The sequence below is a fragment of the Tursiops truncatus genome, chromosome 10 (genome assembly GCF_011762595.2).
Source record: "Tursiops truncatus isolate mTurTru1 chromosome 10, mTurTru1.mat.Y, whole genome shotgun sequence".
NCBI classification, from domain to species: Eukaryota; Metazoa; Chordata; class Mammalia; order Artiodactyla; family Delphinidae; genus Tursiops; species Tursiops truncatus.
In genome coordinates this window covers 54,257,954-54,279,592 of record NC_047043.1, presented here as the reverse complement: position 1 = coordinate 54,279,592, position 21,639 = coordinate 54,257,954, and the positions used below count along the sequence as shown (strand labels likewise).

At 41.0% G+C, this 21,639-nt stretch overlaps 1 protein-coding gene across 12 annotated transcripts in view; it reads right to left on the bottom strand.

The window, feature by feature from the left end:
- The window catches only part of LRRFIP2 (LRR binding FLII interacting protein 2), a 117,920-nt gene that overhangs the window by 5,238 nt on the left and 91,043 nt on the right, over positions 1–21,639 (bottom strand). For 9 of the 12 annotated variants that reach the window (XM_073810990.1, XM_073810978.1, XM_073810980.1 and 6 more), the window contains 5 exons: positions 20,454–20,546; positions 17,554–17,646; positions 6,468–6,569; positions 6,056–6,188; positions 3,809–3,858 (listed from right to left, as the gene is read on the bottom strand). In XM_073810990.1, coding sequence (XP_073667091.1) covers positions 3,809–3,858; positions 6,056–6,188; positions 6,468–6,569; positions 17,554–17,646; positions 20,454–20,546 — 471 coding nt within the window. The remainder of the gene's footprint in view (positions 1–3,808; positions 3,859–6,055; positions 6,189–6,467; positions 6,570–17,553; positions 17,647–20,453; positions 20,547–21,639) is intronic. The other 3 variants (XM_073810981.1, XM_073810989.1, XM_073810988.1) reach the window with 1 other exon arrangement.

Here is a 21,639-nt window from a genome sequence, read left to right as displayed (position 1 = left end):
CTGTTGACACAGAGCTTCTCACCTCCAGACTGTGAGGTGAGAGGACATTCTGTTATTCTACGCCACCCGGTTTGTGGTGTTTTGTTATGGCGGCCCTTGGAAACTGATATAGGTATGTACATCTGTACACTTTAAGTATGTGCAGCTTACTTTATGCCAGTTATAACCTAATAAAGGTTTTTTTTTTTAATTTACAAAATAAACTAAAAAATAAAATTAGGAGGGACTTTGGGTTGGGAGAAAAGAAGGCCCAGGTGGAGACAAGAGTCTCACATGTGAAAAATAAGATTAGACGGACAGAAATGAACTGCATGCTGAGGCCTCTGGTCCACCCTCAGTTCCCAAACTGCACACCCAGCTAGGATTGTAGCTCAGGCACAGGACGGGATCTCTCTCTTTAGAACTCTCTGACTAGCCTAAAATAAAAGACCAACATAACCACATCTAAGGTTCCCAATAAGACACCCAGCCACATCAGGCTTCACAGAAACTTGGACGAGCCCTACCCACAAGCTCAGAGCTGCCCACCAGCTTTTTAGTCCTCTACTTTAAACTGAAGACCAACTAAATGTACATAAAAGAACATCTGGAAGGAAACAAACTATGCAGATAGAAAAAAAGAATCAGGAAGCAAACCAACCAGCCTATCAATACCCTCTGAGATAAGGGAAAATATCTACATCCTTGAAATGACTGCAGAAATAGAAACTCAATAAAAATGAGAAGATAACGGTGAGAATATCTTTTAGAAAGCAGAACAAATGAGACGAAAAGGGATGGAAAAACAGGAGAGAAACATTATCTGTCCCGAGGTCTGATCCCCCTCGCCACCCCCAAATCAAATCAAAGTCGTGTTTCTCCAAATGCCTACAACTCTTATCATCAGAGATCCAGGAAGGAGCACAAATCAGAGCAAGTCTGCCCTCTCCTACAGCGGGCCACCTCCGGACCAAGACCAAGCGTCCCCACGCCTCCTGCGTCCTTCATCATCAGGGGTCAAAGGTGAGTCTGCGTGCTCAGAGTTCCAGGTGGCTTCCCCAGCTGTCCTCGGCTCCATCCACAGGGGTCAAAGGGAAAGCTCAGCACTCGGACCAGGTCTGCCCCTCCCCTGATGGAGAAAGGGTGAGCTCGGCACTGGGACTAAATCTGTGCTTCCCAGACAACTCTGCCCTTTCAACCATGACATCACTATCTGCCTCGGGTCAACCGGGACTAATCTCATCATCCCCATCATTCCTGTTCAATCATTCCTATTCAATGTCCATCTCGAAAAGGCTTGTCGTCCCTTTTCCTGCACTCCTTCCCAAAAGGCCCGGTACAAGCCCTACTCTGTCTTCATCTCCTAACCTTTCCCAAAGCCTGACACTCTTGCACTGCACCCTCTGGACTATCCTCCACCCTCTCTGTGCATCCCCATTACCCCATCGGTGCTCTAATAGAGACCTGCCCTCCCCTGAGGGGCCTGCTTCCTCTGCAGCCTGGCTGTCCTTTCAGCCCACCTCTCCCTGAGCCTGAGAATGGATCAGGTGTCTTCTTGCGTTCCTTGCTGTCACAAACTCTTCTCCCTCTAGCCTCCCTGAATTCCTAATGCAGTTCCTAATCGCATCGCTTCAGATTATAAGTACTAACCCCACCTCATCATTGCCATCTCCCCACTCCTTCGTCACCATTTTAGCTCCTAACTCACATGATCTCCAGGCTACTCCTGCCTTAATTGTTGGCAAATTCAAAATACATCTAAGTGTGATCTCTCCTACAACGGATCTCTAGTTTCTGGAGCAAGGATCTTGCCACGTATCCCACCTTGCCCTCAGCCTCTCACTCCCACTGTCATATACTAGATCTCACCACTAGACAACAGCAGTCCCTACTGAATTCAGTTCCATGTATCTTCTCTCTAACCACTACTCTTGATCTTTCCAGCTCATTCCCTCTGGACCCAACTCCAAAAATCCTTCAACCCCACTGGTACCTATAGTCCACTGTTTCCATCTTCTCTCTGCTGTGCCTTGATATCTTCCTGGATTTCCCTCAAACCTCCTTACCCAGTTTAATCTCCAGGTCCGTCATCATCACTCTCTCGCACAAGCCCTCACCTCCTTTGCCCTATTATGCTCACCTGGTAAAATCTCTCTACCCACTCCATGCCTATATATCTATGCAGCTACATGTGCCTGGAGGAGCACACACAATAAATGCATTCACGCAAAACTCCAAACCACATCACTGAAATCTGAGAACCCTAGGGAGAAAGGAGAGTATGGTACAAGCTGCCAGAGAGGGAAAAACGGGTCATAGACAAAAGATCAAAAATCAAAATGTCCTTGAAATTCTCAATAGCCGTGCAGGAGGCCAGAAGACAACGAAGCAGTTTATTAAAAAAAAAAAAAAAAAGTTCTGAAGAACCTAGGGCCAGGATAGGAATAAAGATGCAGATGTAGAGAATGGACTTGAGGACATGGGGAGGGGGAAGGGTAAGCTGGGACGAAGTGAGAGAGTGGCATGGACATATATACACTACCAAATGTAAAACAGATAGCTAGTGGGAAGCAGCCGCATAGCACAGGGAGATCAGCTCAGTGCTTTGTGACCACCTAGAGGGGTGGGATAGGGAGGGTGGGAGGGAGACACAAGAGGGAGGGGATATGGGGACATATGTATATGTATAGCTGATTCACTTTGTTATAAAGCAGAAACTAACACACCATTGTAAAGCAATTATACTCCAATAAAGAAGTTAAAAAAAAAAAGAATGAAAATGATTACAATGAGGAATTCTATACCCCCATCAAACTGTTAATCAAGTAAGAGGACAAAATGAAGACATTTCAGTCCTGCAAAGTTAAGAAAAATTTACAGCCCCAAAACTCTTTCCTCAGGAAGCTACTGGGGGATGTACCAGAATAAGAGAATGGACACAGAAAGAGGGAGGCATAAGACGCTGCTCCAGCCTGAAGCACAGGCAAAGGAAACTCTAGATGATGGTGAAAGGTGGTCACGTCTCTGTCCCGGGGGAGCGAGCCTCTAAGTTCACAAGGGGCGAGTCAGATGCACCAAGAACCAAAAGAGATGGAACTGAGGGAATACCTGATGCATCTGAAAACACCAAGAGTGGACTGAAACCACTATTGGAGAGTCTGCAGCTAGATTAGTAACAAATACATAGGAAACCAAGAAAATGACAAGAAAAACCACAATACTAACTTCAGGAGAACTAAGGAGTTGTGAAGGAGATGAATCCTAGAATGTTCCATGGCTCCACTGTGAGCAGTGTTTACAGAGTCCTGATAACGTAAACAGACTGGAATCTCACTGCTCCTTTATTAGGAGGATGTGGGAATGGAAAGTATACATGCGTGTGGTAGGGAGAGGGGATGAAGGAAAGATAAATCCTTACGTCCCATAGAGGGATGTCAACAGAGTAGCCTTAAACAGAACAATCAAGAAGCAACATAAGCATGTTATATAGAAGCATACAAGGGCGGTACACACCACAAGAATCAGCTAAAGGAAGCAAAAGGGATGGTCGGGGCTGGAGGTGGGGAGAGGGCAGGGCAGGGCACTTCTGTCTTCAGAACAGGCTTTTAAAACTATTTGACTCCTTAAACTTCGTGTCCTTTAATTTTTTTTTTAAAGAACAGGAGACAACAAAGGTGAATTATCTTTTTATCCTTCAACTCTTACTTGAGTAATGATGTTTGAAACAAGCACATTTCTTTCTAGTGTACATTTTAGTTGGCTAACATTTTACCATATGATTTAGTCAGTTACAATTAACATCCCCTTCCAATGAGAAGAATACCTTTACCTGTGATAGTAGCTCTTCCTTTTCTCCAGCAAGTTTTCGTAGCCTTACATCTAAAACAAATGAAAAATTTGTAATGTTGTAGTACATAAACAATTTAAAATAATTCTTCAAATTCACAAACGGCAAACTGATAAACAGTTCATAGCTCTGAATATCAAGACATGAAGGCTTTAATGGTGAAAGGAAATGTACTTAATTATTCAACACATATTTCCACACAACTGATATTTATCAGGGCACTAAATACAACATTTGCTCCCAAGAGCAGTGATTTTCCATCTGAAGACAAAATGAAGTACAAAGATCATTTCCTTGTTTCAAAAATTTGCAAGTTTTACCAGTAGATAGACAACTCAAAGCCAAGGGTACTTCCACAGGCTCTTAAGCCCTTAGCAGGAGAAAACAAACTATGGGAGAGAAGGCAGGGACTAAGAATGGGCCTGAGAGGGGTGCTAGAGCAAAGAAAACAGAGGAACACAATGATGGAAGAAGCAGAGGCCCACAAAGCTAGTTGGGGGAGGGAAGGGGACCAACTCTAAGATGTGTGCCATCAAGAGCCATCTGAGGGGCTTCCCTGGTGGCGCAGTGGTTGAGAGTCTGCCTGCTAATGCTGGGGACATGGGTTCGAGCCCTGGTCTGGGAGGATATCACATGCCGCGGAGCAACTAGGCCCGTGCGCCACAACTACTGAGCCGGCGCGTCTGGAGCCTGTGCTCCGTGGCAGGAGGGGCCGCAATAGTGAGAGGCCCGCACATCGCGATGAAGAGTGGCCCCCGCTTGCCGCAACTAGAGAAAGCCCTCGCACAGAAACGAAGACCCAACACAGCAAAGATAAATTAACTCATTAATAAACTCCTACCCCCAACATCTTAAAAAGACAAACAAACCAAAAAAAAAACCCCAAAAGAGCCATTTGAGGCTTGGTAGCAGGACTGCTAGGGCTTGCTCCTGGCCTGAGGGGAGGGCTGCTTCTTCCCAACATGCATTAAAATAGGCCCCTTGGGGCTTCCCTGGTGGCGCAGTGGTTGAGAGTCCGCCTGCCGATGCAGGGGACACGGGTTCGTGCCCCGGTCCGGGAGGATCCCACATGCCGCGGAGCGCCTGGGCCCGTGAGCCATGGCTGCTGAGCCTGCGTGTCCGGAGCCTGTGCTCCGCAACAGGAGGGGCCACAGCGGTGAGGGGCCCGCGTACCGCCAAAAAAAAAAAAAAAAAAAAAAAAAAGGCCCCTTGGACTGAGGGGACACCTACAGATGAGTTTTTTACAAAAGCACCTGACACCCAGCCAGCACTCCCCACAATCCACCAAGGTCATGGCCAAATGTTTCGGCACCTCCCATCAGGCAGAGAAAACCATCTGAGCTGCCCGTGGCTGTACACTCAGTCTATTCCCCACGGCAGCTCTCACTCACCTCGCCGGCATCCTCTGCTTTATCAAAGTTCTCGACAGTTACACTTCCAGAATTCTGTACGTTAGAGAATGTGCCCTTTAAAACGTTTTTTGGCTGCCCGCCCCCCTTTATATTATATCTATTCTTCTAGGAAACCTACATATATATGAAAATAAGACAAAGAAGAAAAAACGATCATTTTTTAATATAAAAGTGAGCTGATGATACAGTATCTACTTGTGCCATTCTTCTTCTCTAGAATAGGAATCTTAGTGGAGGCAATAGATGGGCATCTGAGTGGTTTCCTGAGACAGGTGTCATTAGGTTCTCAAGGGGTCAAATTTAAGAGGCTTAGCCCTTAAGAGGCTCAGAAGCCCTGCTCTGGAATAACAGTCCTCTGATATCTTCTTGGTCGTCTGTTTGTTGCCTTAAGAAATGCAGTGGGAAAGAGCTACAGAATCCTGGCATGAGTAGCAGGACAGAAAACCAGATGCTCCAGGAAGAAGAAACTTACACGTACTCTGGAAGCTGCCGACCAGCCCACTGGTTCCCCCGGACGGATGTGCTGGATTATCTCTTTGCAGAAGGTTGTATTTAAGTGAAAAAGCAACATGTATACACCCACAGTGCTTCCAACCAGGGGCCTTACAGTTACACTTACTGCCTGTCAATGACCCCAATGCTGGTTTCGCAAGGTCAAGGATGTCTGAAGACAGCGTGCCCAGATTTCTTCCCATTAGGGATCTAGATAAGGCTCAGACAGACCTGGTGTGTTTTTGTTTTCCAAGAGAGGATGTGAACCAGCTGGAAGTCCAAGAGGACAGCATTAATCCAAGTCAATACAGTGGCGGTGTCTTACCCAGTGGCCCTTCTCCTGCCGACTCCAAGACCTGAGCGGCTTCCTGAGACACAACAGTGATGGCTCCGACCACTGGCTCCTGGTGGACGTCGCCGTTGGGAGTGCCGTCGGGGATGATGACTAAGCCATGTTTCTGCAGAGAGGAAGAAACCCACCATCACAAAAAACAGGCACCAGGGAAGGAGGACATGGCAGTGAGGCGACTGACCCTGCGACAACACATGCCTGCCACGGGAACACCTGGTCAGCACTAGCTACACGGAATCTAGCTCTGCAGAGACAGGACTCACACCTACCAAATCTGTGCTGAGGCGTGAACACTGTACTTTGTATTCAGGCTGGAAAGAGGACAGGACGGAAGGAAGGAGGAACAAAGCAGTGAGGGCCTGGCGCGCGGGGGGAGCTCACGTACCTCTCCCGTCTCCACTGCTGCCTTCAGCTCGGCCAGCTCCTCTCTGAGCGAGTCCCGCTCACTCCTAAGGCAGCCAATGTATTCTTTCTGTTTCTCTAGGGCCTGGTTTAGACAGGGTAGCAAGAGAAAGAACGGCACAGAAAAAGAGCAAGTGAAAGGTAGCAGAGAAGTACCTAATTCAAATTCAAAAAAGATAAAGGCATAGGAGACAAGGAAGCATTAAAAGCTTTGGAAACAAGCAGTTAGATATGGGAGGAAATACACAGTTATACGGGTATCTATCTCCAGAAGAAAGTTTTAATAGTAAGTGGTTAATCGTGCATAAATTTGGCAAAACATGCTTATCACATCAGGCAAGAAAACAAATCTTTCTTTTTCAGTCATTTAGTAATACTAAAATAAAGTCTTCCTTACAAACCTCCTAAGTACGTTTGTTTGGTAGACCAAAAAACCCATGTTTCATGTTAAACTAAAGTATATTCAAGAATATACCTGATTTTTTAAAAAATAAAAATTAGTTCTGGAGGAAAACAACCAGTATATATACAAGGTATTTTAATTAAACACTGGCCGTAGTAATAGTTCTCCAGGAGTATGGTAAAATATCCCTCAGATACCGCTTAATTAAAAATAGCTAATCTCAGGCTTCCCTGGTGGCACAGTGGTTGAGAGTCCGCCTGCCGATGCAGGGGACACGGGTTCGTGCCCCGGTCTGGGAAGATCCCACATGCCGCGGAGCGGCTGGGCCCGTGAGCCATGGCCGCTGAGCCTGCGCGTCCAGAGCCTGCGCTCCGCAATGGGAGAGGCCACAACAGTGAGAGGCCCGTGTACCGCAAAAAAAAAAAAAAAAAAAAAAAAAGCTAATCTCCCCCCCCCCAAAATTCTCAAGGATCTGTTTTTGTTAATTTAATTAACAAAATAATAACTAAGGGTTATTTGGTTTTCTGATATACCTTCAAAATGTGAAAAACCAAAAAAAAATACTGACAAAATAAATATAGTCCACCTATGGCAGGTAGCAGAATATGGGTTTGGAAACAGGACGTTGAGTCCTGGCACCTATTAACTGACCTATGCCTCAGTTTCCTCACTGGAAAAGGGGATACATAACAGCAGCATCCTACGGGCACAGGCTGAAAGGAGTACTCAGTGTCAAGCACCCTGCCTGCAGTGTGTAAGATGCAAGCAAGGCTCAGGAAAAGCCAGACTGGGTTCCATTTTTCCCACCATTGCCTAAATCTCACACTGTCAAGAGCTCAGGACAGTGGTGCAGAAGCAGGAACACACGTTTGGTCAACAATGACATACTGTTACTCTGTGTAATAAAATACCCCATACTTCAGAACCCACCCAGGATAAGCAGTCTGTGCAGGTATCTGACAGCTGCGCTATTTGAAAAAGCCTTTCTCTGCACATTTGTTCCTATATTTAATGTTTTCTACCAGCATTCCCATTAATCTAAGAAGTTAAACTACAACAGGTAACTTTCCTCTTGGTTTACAGAGTTTAGAAGTGGGTTAACTGCTTCGTTACTGACTGCTGAATAGCTGGACAACTTTTTAAATCATTATAATCCTATTTTCCAACCAATAAGTAAATAATGGATGATAGCAACTGTCATTTGTGTAGCTCCAGGTGTTAAATATACATATAATTTCTCTCATATATTTTTAACTTAATTTCTCCCTTATATACCCTGTACTTTCCTTATGCCCATTTCACAGATCAGAAAACTGAGGTTCAGAGAGGCTACGTTTTCACCCAAAGTCACAGTAACTGGTAAAGCCAGAAAATGAATCCAGTTCTTTTTGGTTCCAAAGCCCTTGCATACTCTTTATCTATCGTCACCCCATGAAGGCCACAATTATGTTCCCTTATTGTCATCCCAGATAGTACTGGAAAAGTAGTTCACAGGGCAAGTCCTATTCCTTACCTGCCCAAACTGCAACATGAACATCTAACTTCCTTTCAACAATTTACATTCATACTGTGTGTCTACAGTCTGTGTGTAAGTTAACAATCTGCGTTTCTAGCACCATAAGGCATTTACTCTACCACTCCAAGCTAGTATTAACACTCCATTACATTACTAGCAAGTGTAACATTAGAACAGCAAAGCCCAAGCAATACTCTCCCATCTACTGACAGCCACTCTCATCTCTGCTGCGTTGGCTATTTTGGGTTATGGTATCTGTGTGCATAGTCGTGCCATGCGTCACCACACGTAACTGGGTCAGCAACCACTGTCACAACATGCTCTGTAGAAACACCACTGGAGATAAAAGACCCGTTAGGAACAGACCAATTTGAAACCCAGAATTCTATCAAATGCTAGTACATGCCATTTGCTCCTCTTCCCAATCTAATAGCAGATTTTATCTTTACTTTTGGACTTTTAAATTTCATCTTCCCATAATTACGGATGGGAAAATAAAATACATCCTGCAACTCCTTCCATTTCACCACAAAGTTTGAGGACTACTGAAGTACCTTATAATTGGACCAAATGTATTCACACTGGATCTGAAATCCTCTGTATTACCTGACCATATAATCACTACCCTTGTGTTTGTATTCCATAATTGTTCCTAGAGATTTTTTTTTTTAGGGTAAAAAGTACATGCTTGTGGAGATCTAAGTAATTCTTTACCCCTGACCTAACCTCAAATTCTAGTGTCAAGAAGCCTAAAGGCTGAACTTTTGGACAACAGGTTATAATTACATACAGGCACAAATATCTTCCGTCAGAATGGGAGTGAGCCTTGTTCTGGGCTATAGGGATATACAAGCCCTTCATATGTATTGATTATACGCATGACCACTGGGTGCTCAGAACTACACTAGAGGTACGACCACGAGGATCAATGAAAGAACTAAAGAAAACTGAACTTTAATATGAGAATAATGGCCATGTTCCTTCATGGAGTTACTAAATTTAAATCTTGATAATGAAGCTCCTAGAGACAAGTGATATATTAGGTAGTCACAGATCATACTTAAAAATGTGTCTTCTAAAAGTCAAGGGAGGACCACCTCACACACATTAGGATGGCTACTATCAAAGAAAAAAAAAAAGAAAAAAAAGAGGAAACAAGCGTTGTCAAGGATGTAGAGAAACTTGAACCCTTGTACAGTGCTGGTGGAAAGATAAAATGGTGCAGCTGCTATGGAACACGGTATGGCTGTTCTTCAAAAAATTAAACATAGAATTACCATATAATATAGCAATTCCCCTCCTGGGTACATACCCAAAAGAAATCACCAAGAGAGTTTTGCAAACTCACGTTCACGGCAGCATTACTCACAATAGTAAAAAGGTGGAAGCAACCAAGCGTCCAGATGAACGGATAAACAAAATGTGGTACAAGCATACATTGGAATATTATTCATTCTTAAAAAGGAAGGACTTCTGACACATGCTACAACATGTCTGAACCCTGAGGATATATGCTAAGTGAAATAAGCTAGTCACAAAAAGACAAATACTGTATGATTCCACTTTATGAGGTACCAAGAGTAGTCAAATTCATAGAAATGAAAGTGGAAAGGTGGCTGCCAGGGGCTGGAGGAGGGGAAATTGGGGAGTTGCTATTTAATGGGCAGTTTCAGTTCTGCAAGATGCAAAGGTTTCTATGGATGGATGATGGTGAGGTAGCACAAGGATGTCAATGGACTTAATACCACCAAACTCTACATTTAAATTTAAATGGTCAATTTTCTGTTATTTTTTTGGACTTTACCACAATTAAAAAAATTTCTTTTAAGTCAAAGGAGGGACAAACTACTGATGCATGAAACAACTTGGATGAATCTTAAGGGGAATTATTCTGAGTGAAAAAAATGTAACTCCAAAGGGCTGCATACTGTATGATCCCATATACAACATTCTTAAGATGACAAAATTATAGCAATGGAGAACAGATTAGCAGTTGCCAGCACCTGGGATGGTGAAGGGGAGGCAGTAGATATGGCTGTAAAAGGGCAACAGGAGGGACCCCTTATGGTGATGAAAAGGTTCTGCATCTTGATTATATCAAGGTCAATACACTTGTTGTACTATAGTTCTACAAGATGTTACATTTTGGGAAAACTGGATAAAGGGCATACAAGATCTCTGTATTATTTCTTACAATTGCATGTGAATCTACAATGACCTCAAACATTTTTAAAAAGTTTAATTTAAAAAAAAAGCCTAGGGCTTCCCTGGTGGCGCAGTGGTTGAGAGTCTGCCTGCCGATGCAGGGGACACGGGTTTGTGCTCTGGTCCAGGAAGATCCCACATGCCGTGGAGCAGCTAGGCCCGTGAGCTGTCACTGCTGAGCCTGCGTGTCTGGAGAGACACGGGAGAGGCTCCACAACGGGAGAGGCCACAACAGTGAGAGGCCCGCGTACCGCAAAAAAAAAAAAAAAAAAAAAAAAAAAAGCCAAGTAGATAGCCTCATCCACCAAGGGCAGACAGCAGAAGAGAGAAGAACTACAATCCTGCAGCCTGTGGAACAAAAACCACATTCACAGAAAGGTAGACAAGATGAAAAGGCAGAGGACTATGTATCAGATGAAGGAGCAAGATAAACCCCCAGAAAAACAACTAAATGAAGTAGAGATAGGCAACCTTCCAGAAAAAGAATTCAGAATAATGATAGTGAAGGTGATCCAGGACCTTGGAAAAACAATGGAGGCAAAGATCGAGAAGATGCAAGAAATGTTTAACAAAGACCTAGAAGAATTAAAGAACAAACAGAGATGAGCAATACAATAACTGAAATGAAAACTACACTAGAAGCAATCAATAGCAGAATAACTGAGGGAGAAGAACGGATAAGTGACCTGGAAGACAGAATGGTGGAATTCACTGCTGCGGAACAGAATAAAGAAAAAAGAATGAAAAGAAATGAAGACAGCCAAAGAGACCTCTGGGACAACATTAAATGCAACAACATTCACATTATAGGGGTCCCAGAAGGAGAAGAGAGAGAGAAAGGACAAGAGAAAATATTTGAGGGGATTATAGTTGAAAACTTCCCTAAAATGGGAAAGGAAATAGCCACCCAAGTCCAGGAAGCGCAGAGAGTCCCATACAGGATAAACCCAAGAAGAAACACGCCGAGACACATAGTAATCAAATTGGCAAGAATTAAAGACAAAGAAAAATTATTAAAAGCAGCAAGGGAAAAATGACAAATAACATACAAGGGAACTCCCATAAGGTTAACAGCTGATTTCTCAGCAGAAACTCTACAAGCCAAAAGGGAGTGGCACGATATACTTAAAGTGATCAAAGGGAAGAACCTACAACCAAGATTACTCTACCCAGCAAGGATCTCATTCAGATTCGATGGAGAAATCAAAAGCTTTACAGACAAGCAAAAGCTAAGAGAATTCAGCACCACCAAACCAGCTCTACAACAAATTCTAAAGGAACTTCTCTAAGTGGGAAACACAAGAGAAGAAAAGGACCTACAAAAACAAACCCAAAACAATTAAGGAAATGGTCATAGGAACATACATATTGATAATTACCTTAAACATGAATGGATTAAAAGGTCCAACCAAAAGACACAGGCTTGCTGAATGGAAACAAAAACAAGACCCATATATATGCTGTCTACAAGAGACCCACTTCAGACCTAGGGACACATACAGAATGAAAGTGAGGGGATGGAAAAAGATATTCCATGCAAATGGAAATCAAAAGAAAGCTGGAGTAGCAATACTCATATCAGATAAAATAGACTTTAAAATGAAGAAACAAGGAAGGCCACTACCTAATGATCAAGAAATCAATCCAAGAAGAAGACATAACAATTATAAATATATATGCACCCAACATAGGAGCACCTCAATACATAAGGCAACTGCTAACAGCGATAAAAGAGGAAATCGACAGTAACACAATAATAGCGGGGGACTTTAACACCTCACTTACACCAATGGACAGATCATCCAAAATGAAAATAAATAAGGAAACACAAGCTTTAAATGATACAATAGACCAGACAGATTTAATTTTTATAAGAATTCCATCCAAAAACAGATTACACATTCTTCTCAAGTGCGCACAGAACATTCTCTAGGATAGATCACATCTTGGGTCACAAATCAAGCCTCAGTAAATTTAAGAAAACTGAAATCATATCAAGCATCTTTTCTGACGACAACGCTATGAGATTAGAAATGAATTACAGGGAAAAGAATGTAAAAAACACAAACACATGGAGGCTAAACAATTCGTTACTAAATAACCAAGAGATCACTGAAGAAATCAAAGAGGAAATCAAAAAATACCTAGAGACAAATGACAATGAAAACACGATGACCCAAAACCTATGGGATGCAGCAAAAGCAGTTCTAAGAGGGAAGTTTAGAGCTATACAATCCTACCTCAAGAAACAGGAAACATTTCAAATAAACGACCTAACTTTACACCTAAAGGAACTAGAGAAAGAAGAACAAACAAAACCCAAAGTTAGCAGAAGGAAAGAAATCATAAAGATCAGAGCAGAAATAAATGAAATAGAAACACAGAAAACAATAGCAAAGATCAATAAAACTAAAAGCTGGTTCTTTGAGAAGATAAACAAAATTGATAAGCCATTAGCCAGACTCATCAAGAAAAAGAGGGAGAGGACTCAAATCCATAAAATTAGAAATGAAAAAGGAGAAGTTACAACACCACAGAAATACGAAGCATCCTAAGAGACTACTACAAGCAATTCAATGCCTATAAAATGGACAACCTGGAAGAAATGGACAAATTCTTAGAAAGGTATAACCTTCCAAGACTGAACCAGGAAGAAATAGAAAATATGAACAGACCAATCACAAGCACTGAAATTGAAACTGTGATTAAAAATCTTCCAACAAACAAAAGTCCAGGACCAGATGGCTTCACAGGTGAATTCTATCAAACATTTAGAGAAGAGCTAACACCCATCCTTCTCAAACTCTTCCAAAAAATCGCGGAGGAAGGAACACTCCCTAACTCATTCTATGAGGCCACCATCACTGTGATACCAAAACCAGACAAAGATACTACAAAAAAAGAAAATTACAGACCAATATCACTGATGAATATAGATGCAAAAATCCTCAACAAAATACTAGCAAACAGAATCCAACAACACATTAAAAGGATCATACACCATGATCAAGTGGGACTTATCCCAGGGATGCAAGGATTCCTCAATATACACAAATCAATCAATGTGATACATCATATTAACAAACTGAAGAATAAAAACCATATGACCATCTCAATAGATGCAGAAAAAGCTTTTGACAAAATTCAACACCCATTTATGATAACAACTCTCCAGAAAGTAGGCATAGAGGGAACCTACCTCAACATAATAAAGGCCATATATGACAAACCCACAGCAAACATCATTCTCAATGGTTAAAAACTGAAAGCATTTCCTCTAAGATCAGGAACAAGACAAGGATATCCACCCTCGCCATCATTATTCAACATAGTTTTGGAAGTCCTAGCCATGGCAATCAGAGAAGATAAAGAAATAAAAGGAATACAAATTGGAAAAGAAGAAGTAAAACTGACACTGTTTGCAGATGATATGAAACACTACATAGAGAATCCTAAAGATGCCACCAGAAAACTATTAGAGCTAATCAATGAATTGGGTAAAGTTGCAGGATACAAAATTAATGCACAGAAATCTCTTGCATTCCTATATACTAATGATGAAACATCTGAAAGAAATTAAGGAAACACTCCCATTTACCATTGCAACAAAAAGAATAAAATACCTAGGAATAAACCTACGTAGGGAGACAAAAGACCTGTATGCAGAAAACTATAAGACACTGATGAAAGAAATTAAAGATGATACCAACAGATGGAGAGACATACCATGTTCTGGGACTGAAGAATCAATATTGTGAAAATGACTATACTACCCAAAGCAATCTAGAGATTTAATGCAATCCCTATCAAATTATCAATGGCACGTTTTACGGAACTAGAACAAAAAATCTTAAAATTTGTATGGAGACACAAAATAGTGTGTGTCAAATAGTCAAAGCAGTCTTGAGGGAAAAAAATGGAGCTAGAGGAATCAGACTCCCTGTCTTCAGACTATACTATAAGCTACAGTAATCAAGACAATATGGTACTGGCACAAACACAGAAATGTAGATCAATGGAACAGGAGAGAAAGCCCAGAGATAAACCCATGCACCTATGGTCAACTAATCTATGACAAAGGAGTCAAGGATATACAGTGGAGAAAAGACAGCTTCTTCAATAAGTGGTGCTGGGAAAACTGGACAGATACATGTAAAAGAATGAAATTAGGACACTCCCTAACACCATACACAAAAATAAACTCCAAATGGATTTGAGACCTAAATGTAAGACCAGACACTATAAAACTCTTAGAGGAAAACATAGGAAGAACACTCTTTGACATAAATCACAGCAAGATCTTTTTTGACCCACCTCCTAGAGTAATGGAAATAAAAACAAAAATAAACAAATGGGACCTAATGAAATTTCAAAGCTTTTGCACAGCAAAGGAAACCATAAACAAGACAAAAAGACAACCCTCAGAATGGTAGAAAATATTTGCAAACGAATCAACGGACAAAGGATTAATCTCCAAAATATATAAACAGCTCATGCGGCTCAATATTTAAAAAACAAACAACCCAATCCAAAAATGGGCAGAAGACCTAAACAGACATTTCTCCAAAGAAGACATACAGATGGCTAAGAAGCACATGAAAAGCAGCTCAACATCACTAATTATTAGAGAAATGCAAATCAAAACTACAATGAGGTGAGACCTCACACCAGTTACAATGGGCATCAACAGAAAATCTACAAACAATAAATGCTGGAGAGGGTGTAGAGAAAATGGAAGCCTCTTACACTGCTGGTGGCAATGTAAACTGATACAGCCACTATGGAGAACAGTATGGAGGTTCCTTAAAAAACTAAAAATAGAATTACCATATGATCCAGCAATCCCACTACTGGGCATATACCCAGAGAAAACCATAATTCAAAAAGACACATGCACCCCAATGTTCAGTGCAGCACTATTTACAATAGCCAGGTCACGGAAGCAACGTAAATGCCCATCAACAGACGAATGAATAAAGATGTGGTACATATGTACAATGGAATATTACTCAGCCATAAAAAGGAACAAAATCGGGTCATTTGTAGAGACATGGATGGATCTAGAGACTGTCATATAGAGTGAAGTAAGTCAGAAAGAGAAAAACAAATATAGTGTATTAACACATATATGTGGAACCTAGAAAAATGGTACAGATGAACCAGTTTGCAGGGCAGAATTGAGACACAGATGTAGAAAAGAAACGTATGGACACCAATCGGGGAAAGCAGGGTGGTGGTGGTGGTGGTGTGATGAATTGGGCGATTGGGATTGACATGTATACACTGATGTGTATAAAATTCATGAGTAATAAGAACCTGCTGTATAAAAAAATAAAAAAAATTAAAATAAATGTGACACAGACACTAAGTAATAAGCAAATGCTGTTGGAAAAATGGTGCCAACAACAACAACAAAAGCCAAAAGAACATGTTATTATATGCTACACAGAAAGAAGATACCCACTCATTCACACAATAATAGCAGGAAAATTTAAAAGTCAAATTATTTATACTGTAACCATCAGTACATCTTTTGGGTAGAAAAAAATTTTTGTTTTATTTTGAATAGCTATTGGACTGAGAGATTTGGGGGTTTTCTATGGCTGGTCCAAAATAATCAGTTTAATATGCTAAGATAATTATACAAAATAGAAATCATGGAGCTGCAGATCTGTGCTAAAGAAAATTATGTAAAATCCTAAAAGAAGCCCATTCTAAATAGTGACCAGATTTCAACTTAACTTTACAAACTACCTGCTTTTGCTATACAGTTTTCACGTCTCATTTTAAATTTCCCAAGTAAAAAATTTAAATAGAATCAGTAGTTCACAGTCACAATTCAAAACTCTTAACCGAGTTGTTAATTAATACCTCAGAAGGTTTTTCCAGCTTTAGACAGAATTACAGGAACTTGGTATTTTAGCAGCAGAAACTCTAAAAGGTAGCTTTCTTTCTTTAAAACTGCTTGGTCTACCACACTTTAACAAGTAATTTTGTTTCCCAAGTGTCTATTGAGAGGATAGGGTCCTTGGAGGTGTGAAATGACCTGGATACCAGAATGCCCCTAACTATGGAGGGTGTGATCCGGAGGGCTTCACATCCACGCCTGTCCACCACAGGTGCTCTCGGGGATTTTGGCCAGCTTTTCCCTACCCCACCTAACCTCTGGTAGAACGGAGGCTTCCTAACTATGTCTTCAGGCCAAGGGTTTCCTTCTCTCTTTTCCCTCCATGCTGCCGTTCCCTGACAAGTTAAGCCTCTGTGGAACAGAGAGCTCATATGCCATGAGGTGTACGTGGCTGCCAGTCAAAAGGCCACATGGGATGAACTGGCAGGGATTTTTTCAGCTCCAGTGTCCTTGGAATCTACCTGAAGGGTTTAGCAAAAAGGCACTGAAGACTTTTTCCTTATCTGGGCCCCTGCTTTAGGGAGTTGCAAGGATATGATTAGAGGTGACATCATAGTCTGGCAGCTCCAGCAAATCTTACATTCCTATCCACTTCCGTAATTAAAATGATTTTAATCTCTTCCTACTTTATTCACCAAAGATTTATGGGATGCTAATAACTTTTCCCCCACCCCCTATCCTTTTGCTTCTTATCCAAATTCTTACAATGTAAGGATATCAAATTACCCACAGAGTTTGAATTAAATGCCTGTGGCTGTTTCTGCATAAAAATCCTGGGGAAATAAAGAACAACTTCCTTAGAAAGTTCCTACTTGTAGGTTTTACAAGCCCAGAGTCAGCTGGAGAGAAGAGTTCTTTCCAGGCATAGGATTAGGTTTTCCCATGGAAGTTTCTGTCTTCTGCTTATTCATATTTCACTCTGTATAAATGCTCTAAAAATAGTCAAAGGACAGAATTTTAGGAATCTCTACGTTAAATTTACATTGGTCTATTCCTCATCAATGAGCTTTGGGCCAAAGCCCAATTTGATCTCATACCCTAATGTTTTTATCTTTCCAAAGCAGTGTCTCCTGGAGTTCAAACACCTCTTTTGTCATGGTGTCTACTCTCTGCTGCATACGCTGATTCTCCTGCAGAGGAAGAGGGGAAGAGAAGTAATAAAAGAGCACAAAGAAAAAGGGGACGGGGTTAGAGGGAGGAAAACAGAACAAAAATAAAGCCAATAAAGAAACTTAACAAAAGCAGAAAGTCTGTGATCAACAGGAAAGATGGCATCCAGTGTCTTAGAAGGAAAGATGACATCCAGCGTCTTGGCGCTGTGTCGGTATGACAGCAAGTGAGAGGACTGGGGGCAGCTGCTCCAGCCACAGCTATGAGGCAGCAAGCCAGCTGGGGCTTCTGTGTACACCCAGCTCCACACATGTACTCTTCCTCTCATAAGTGCCTTTCCCCCAAACATGGGACAACTTACACTTTTAGAGAGGGAAATTCAGATTTTCTTATGAACAAATGATCCTTATCACAGACAACAAGCAGTAGTTTTGAACCCTATTTTTTTAAGAAGAACTAAAAAACTACAAGAGGGACATAGCTCAATCATTTTGAATTCCTGTTAGCAGAATCTATGATAGCAAGAACATCATAAATTACACATTTCACATCAGTTTTTAGAAAAACTAGATTTCTAGCATTTAGCAATTCTTAACTCTTCTGACTAGGCACTGATGCTCAATTTATACTCTCTTATATTTAGCAGGTTCTTTTATGCATTATTGGTAAATTATCATCTTCCACTTTCCCTACTCATACATTTCTCATCTACTTTACCACGTGGTTCTCCATTCTAAAGACCAAAAAACATTATTTTGGCAAAGTCAGGATTCTTCAGTTATAAGTAAATGTGCATATTAACATCTGAAGGATGTTAATTCTAAACATAAAAAGTACTTAAGGGCTTCCCTGGTGGCGCAGTGGTTGAGAGTCCGCCTGCCGATGCAGGGGACACAGGTTCGTGCCCCGGTCCGGGAAGATCCCACATGCTGTGGACCGGCTGGGCCTGTGAGCCATGGCCGCTGAGCCTGCGCGTCCGGAGCCTGTGCTCCGCAATGGGAGAGGCCACAACAGTGAGAGGCACGCGTACCGCAAAAAAAAAAAAAAAAAAAAAAAACTCTTAAAACTAAGGTTTTTAAAGTTTGTATACCCTGCACCCTGGGCTTTTAAATTGGAAACCATACTGACAAATTGTAAAAATCAAGCATTAAAATAGCTCTTAAATGCAATCAACAAACTAAAAACTAGAACACTTAACCAATTCTAACATAAGTTACTGAATTTGAGAAGCAGCTCCCAAAGTAGTTTTATTATTCTTTGGAAACCATATGGGGAAAAGTACATATTTTAATTAGAAAAAGAAATAACAAGTGGCTGGCATATTGACACACATAAAAAAGAGGACAAAAAGGGAGAAGAATTCACGTGATTTTTAACTGCCAGCAGAATACAGAGTTTGGATAATATGCTTCTTGCCATATATGGAAAAACTAAGGCAATTAACTTCACATGTAATCTGATATTTTCAAAGGGTTCTGTGTTTGCATTTAGAATTCACAAATTCTATCTGCTTTCAGCAGGCTATGTTCAATTCAATTATTCTCAAGAATGACAAAAAAAGTAACACAAATCCACAAAAAGAGTCACTTCTTTTCTTCTATTAAATGGTTTTTAAAGTCATTTATAGGGGGAGAGATTAAGTGAGGCAGGCCCATGGGGGAAGAGAAAAAGAGGGAGGGAAGGGGGGGTGGTTCTGAAGGACGAGGGGCCGGGCTGAGTTGACTGTGATGCATGTGGCATCTCCGGGGTTGTCAAGAGCTGGCCTTTCTGGGACTTCCCTGGTGGTCCAGTGGTAAAGAATCCGCCTTCCAATGCAGGGGACATGGGTTCGATCCCTGGTCAGGATACTAAGATCCCACATGCCTGGGGCAACTAAGCCCACGTGCCACAACTACTGAGCCCATGCACCCGGGAGCCTGCGTGCCACGCTAGAGAGAGAAAACCTGCGTGCCACAACTAGAGAGAAGCCCACGCGCCACAACAAAGAGCCTGTGTGCCGCAGTGAAGACCTGATGCAGCCAAAAAATAAAAAATAATTTAAAAAATGAAACAAATAGATTATTTTTTTTAAAAAAAAAAGCTGCCTTCCTGATATCACCACGGGATCAACACTAAGTTAACATTAGACGTGCTTGATAACCTCACCAAGAAAGTGAGCATGACCCCTTCCCAACAAACCTCACCCCATATTTATAAAAAATGACAACCTCAAGAGGAAAACCACATTTAAAGAAAAACAGAGATGCATGCAAGCTGGCAGGCACAAAAGGATGATACATGCTTTCAAAGATTCCTTGGAGGCCCACACTCCTCCTTCCCTCCTAGGATATTGCTGTGGCCCTCAGAGCTCCTCCACCCCAGGAACCTGAGTCACAGCCCCGGGCAACCTTCACCTCTTGTCTACTACCAGGCGTCTTGACACAATTTCTTCTTTTCATTTAGCCATCTCAGAAATGCACCTACCTGAGTGACGATCAAAATTCTTATTCCCCAAGAATCATGTCCCCAAATATAGCATTCACTACATTCCAAAGAATCATGGTACTTTTGCCCATTTCCTAAGATATCTTTAGGAAACAATGTGCTTAGGAATAAAAGACAATTATAAAAGCTTCTGCTATTAAAAGGCGAAATATTTATAGGGTTCACAGTATTAATTTTTTAAGCCTGCCTTCATGTTTCACGTTTGTAAGATTTTAGGGTACAGCCAAATGTGAAGAGACAAGTTTGTGGCATTTTAACTCCCTTCCCTCCCAACACACATGCCCTCATCCAATTCAGTGCATTTTTTTCCAAAATTAAGTATTTCCACAGTTCATGTACATACCTCAATAAGCTCATCTCTTTGTCGGAGGCCTTCTTTAAGTTCATCCATCTTATGCTGTAGCACACTACACATATGTTTCTGCCTTTCTAACTCCTGTTATTAAACAAATGATGCAGTTAACACAGATCATGGCACATGACAGACTGGAACATCTACAATATACCATTAAGCAGCTAAGTGTTATCTCCAGAAACACACCTGCACTGCCCATGTATTGTTAACTTAGAAAAATTCTGTATTCTTTGGAAAGGCTCAGAAAATTCTCAATTTTCATCTCATACGATTATACATCTAGACAACCCAAACTAATCAATGGCAAAATTACTATGAACAATGAAATGACTTGGTAAAGTAACAGGTTATAAAATTAACATACAAAATTCAATAATCATCACAGATCAAAATAAAACCTAGAGAGAAGATATAATAAACACAATATCAAAAAATAAAGTAAATACATACATGTAAAATTACAAGATATACCCAAAATCAATATGAGGAAAATTATATAAAACATTCCTGGAAGACAGGGAAGTAGGACTGAACAAAAGGAAAGGCATCTTCTTGGATGAAAAGACTCAGCATCACAAAAATACATGTTATGCCCTAAATTAATCTATACATTTAATGCAGTCCAAATAAAAATACCATCAGGTTTTTTTCTCATCAGAGTAAGACAAGTTGATTATAAAGTTTATTTGGAAGAAAAACAAGAAAAAAAAAAGCTAGAAAAACACAAAACGAAAACGAAGAAAGCTAATCTTACTAGATATTAAAACATAAGGCTTATACAATTAAAACAATGTTGTAATGGCTCATGAATACAGACCAATGGAGTAGAATAGAAAATCCATAAATAGACCCAATTACATATACAAGTACATTAAACAACAAAAAAAAAAAACAAAAAGAGCAGCTAAAATCAATGAGAAAAGATAGACTTTTAAATGAAATGTTGGCATAACTGGATATACACATGGAAAAAGAAAATTGGAACCAAATTTTGTACCATACACCAGAACAAATGCACAGAAGGGAAAGAGAGAGAGAAAGACAGGCACAGAGAGAGACAGAGAAAGAAGAAAGGAAGTAAGAACATACAGTTACTAGAGAAAAGATGAGTGAACTGCTATAACCAAGGAGCAGGTAAAAATTACCCAAAAATGACTCAAAAATCCACAAGCAA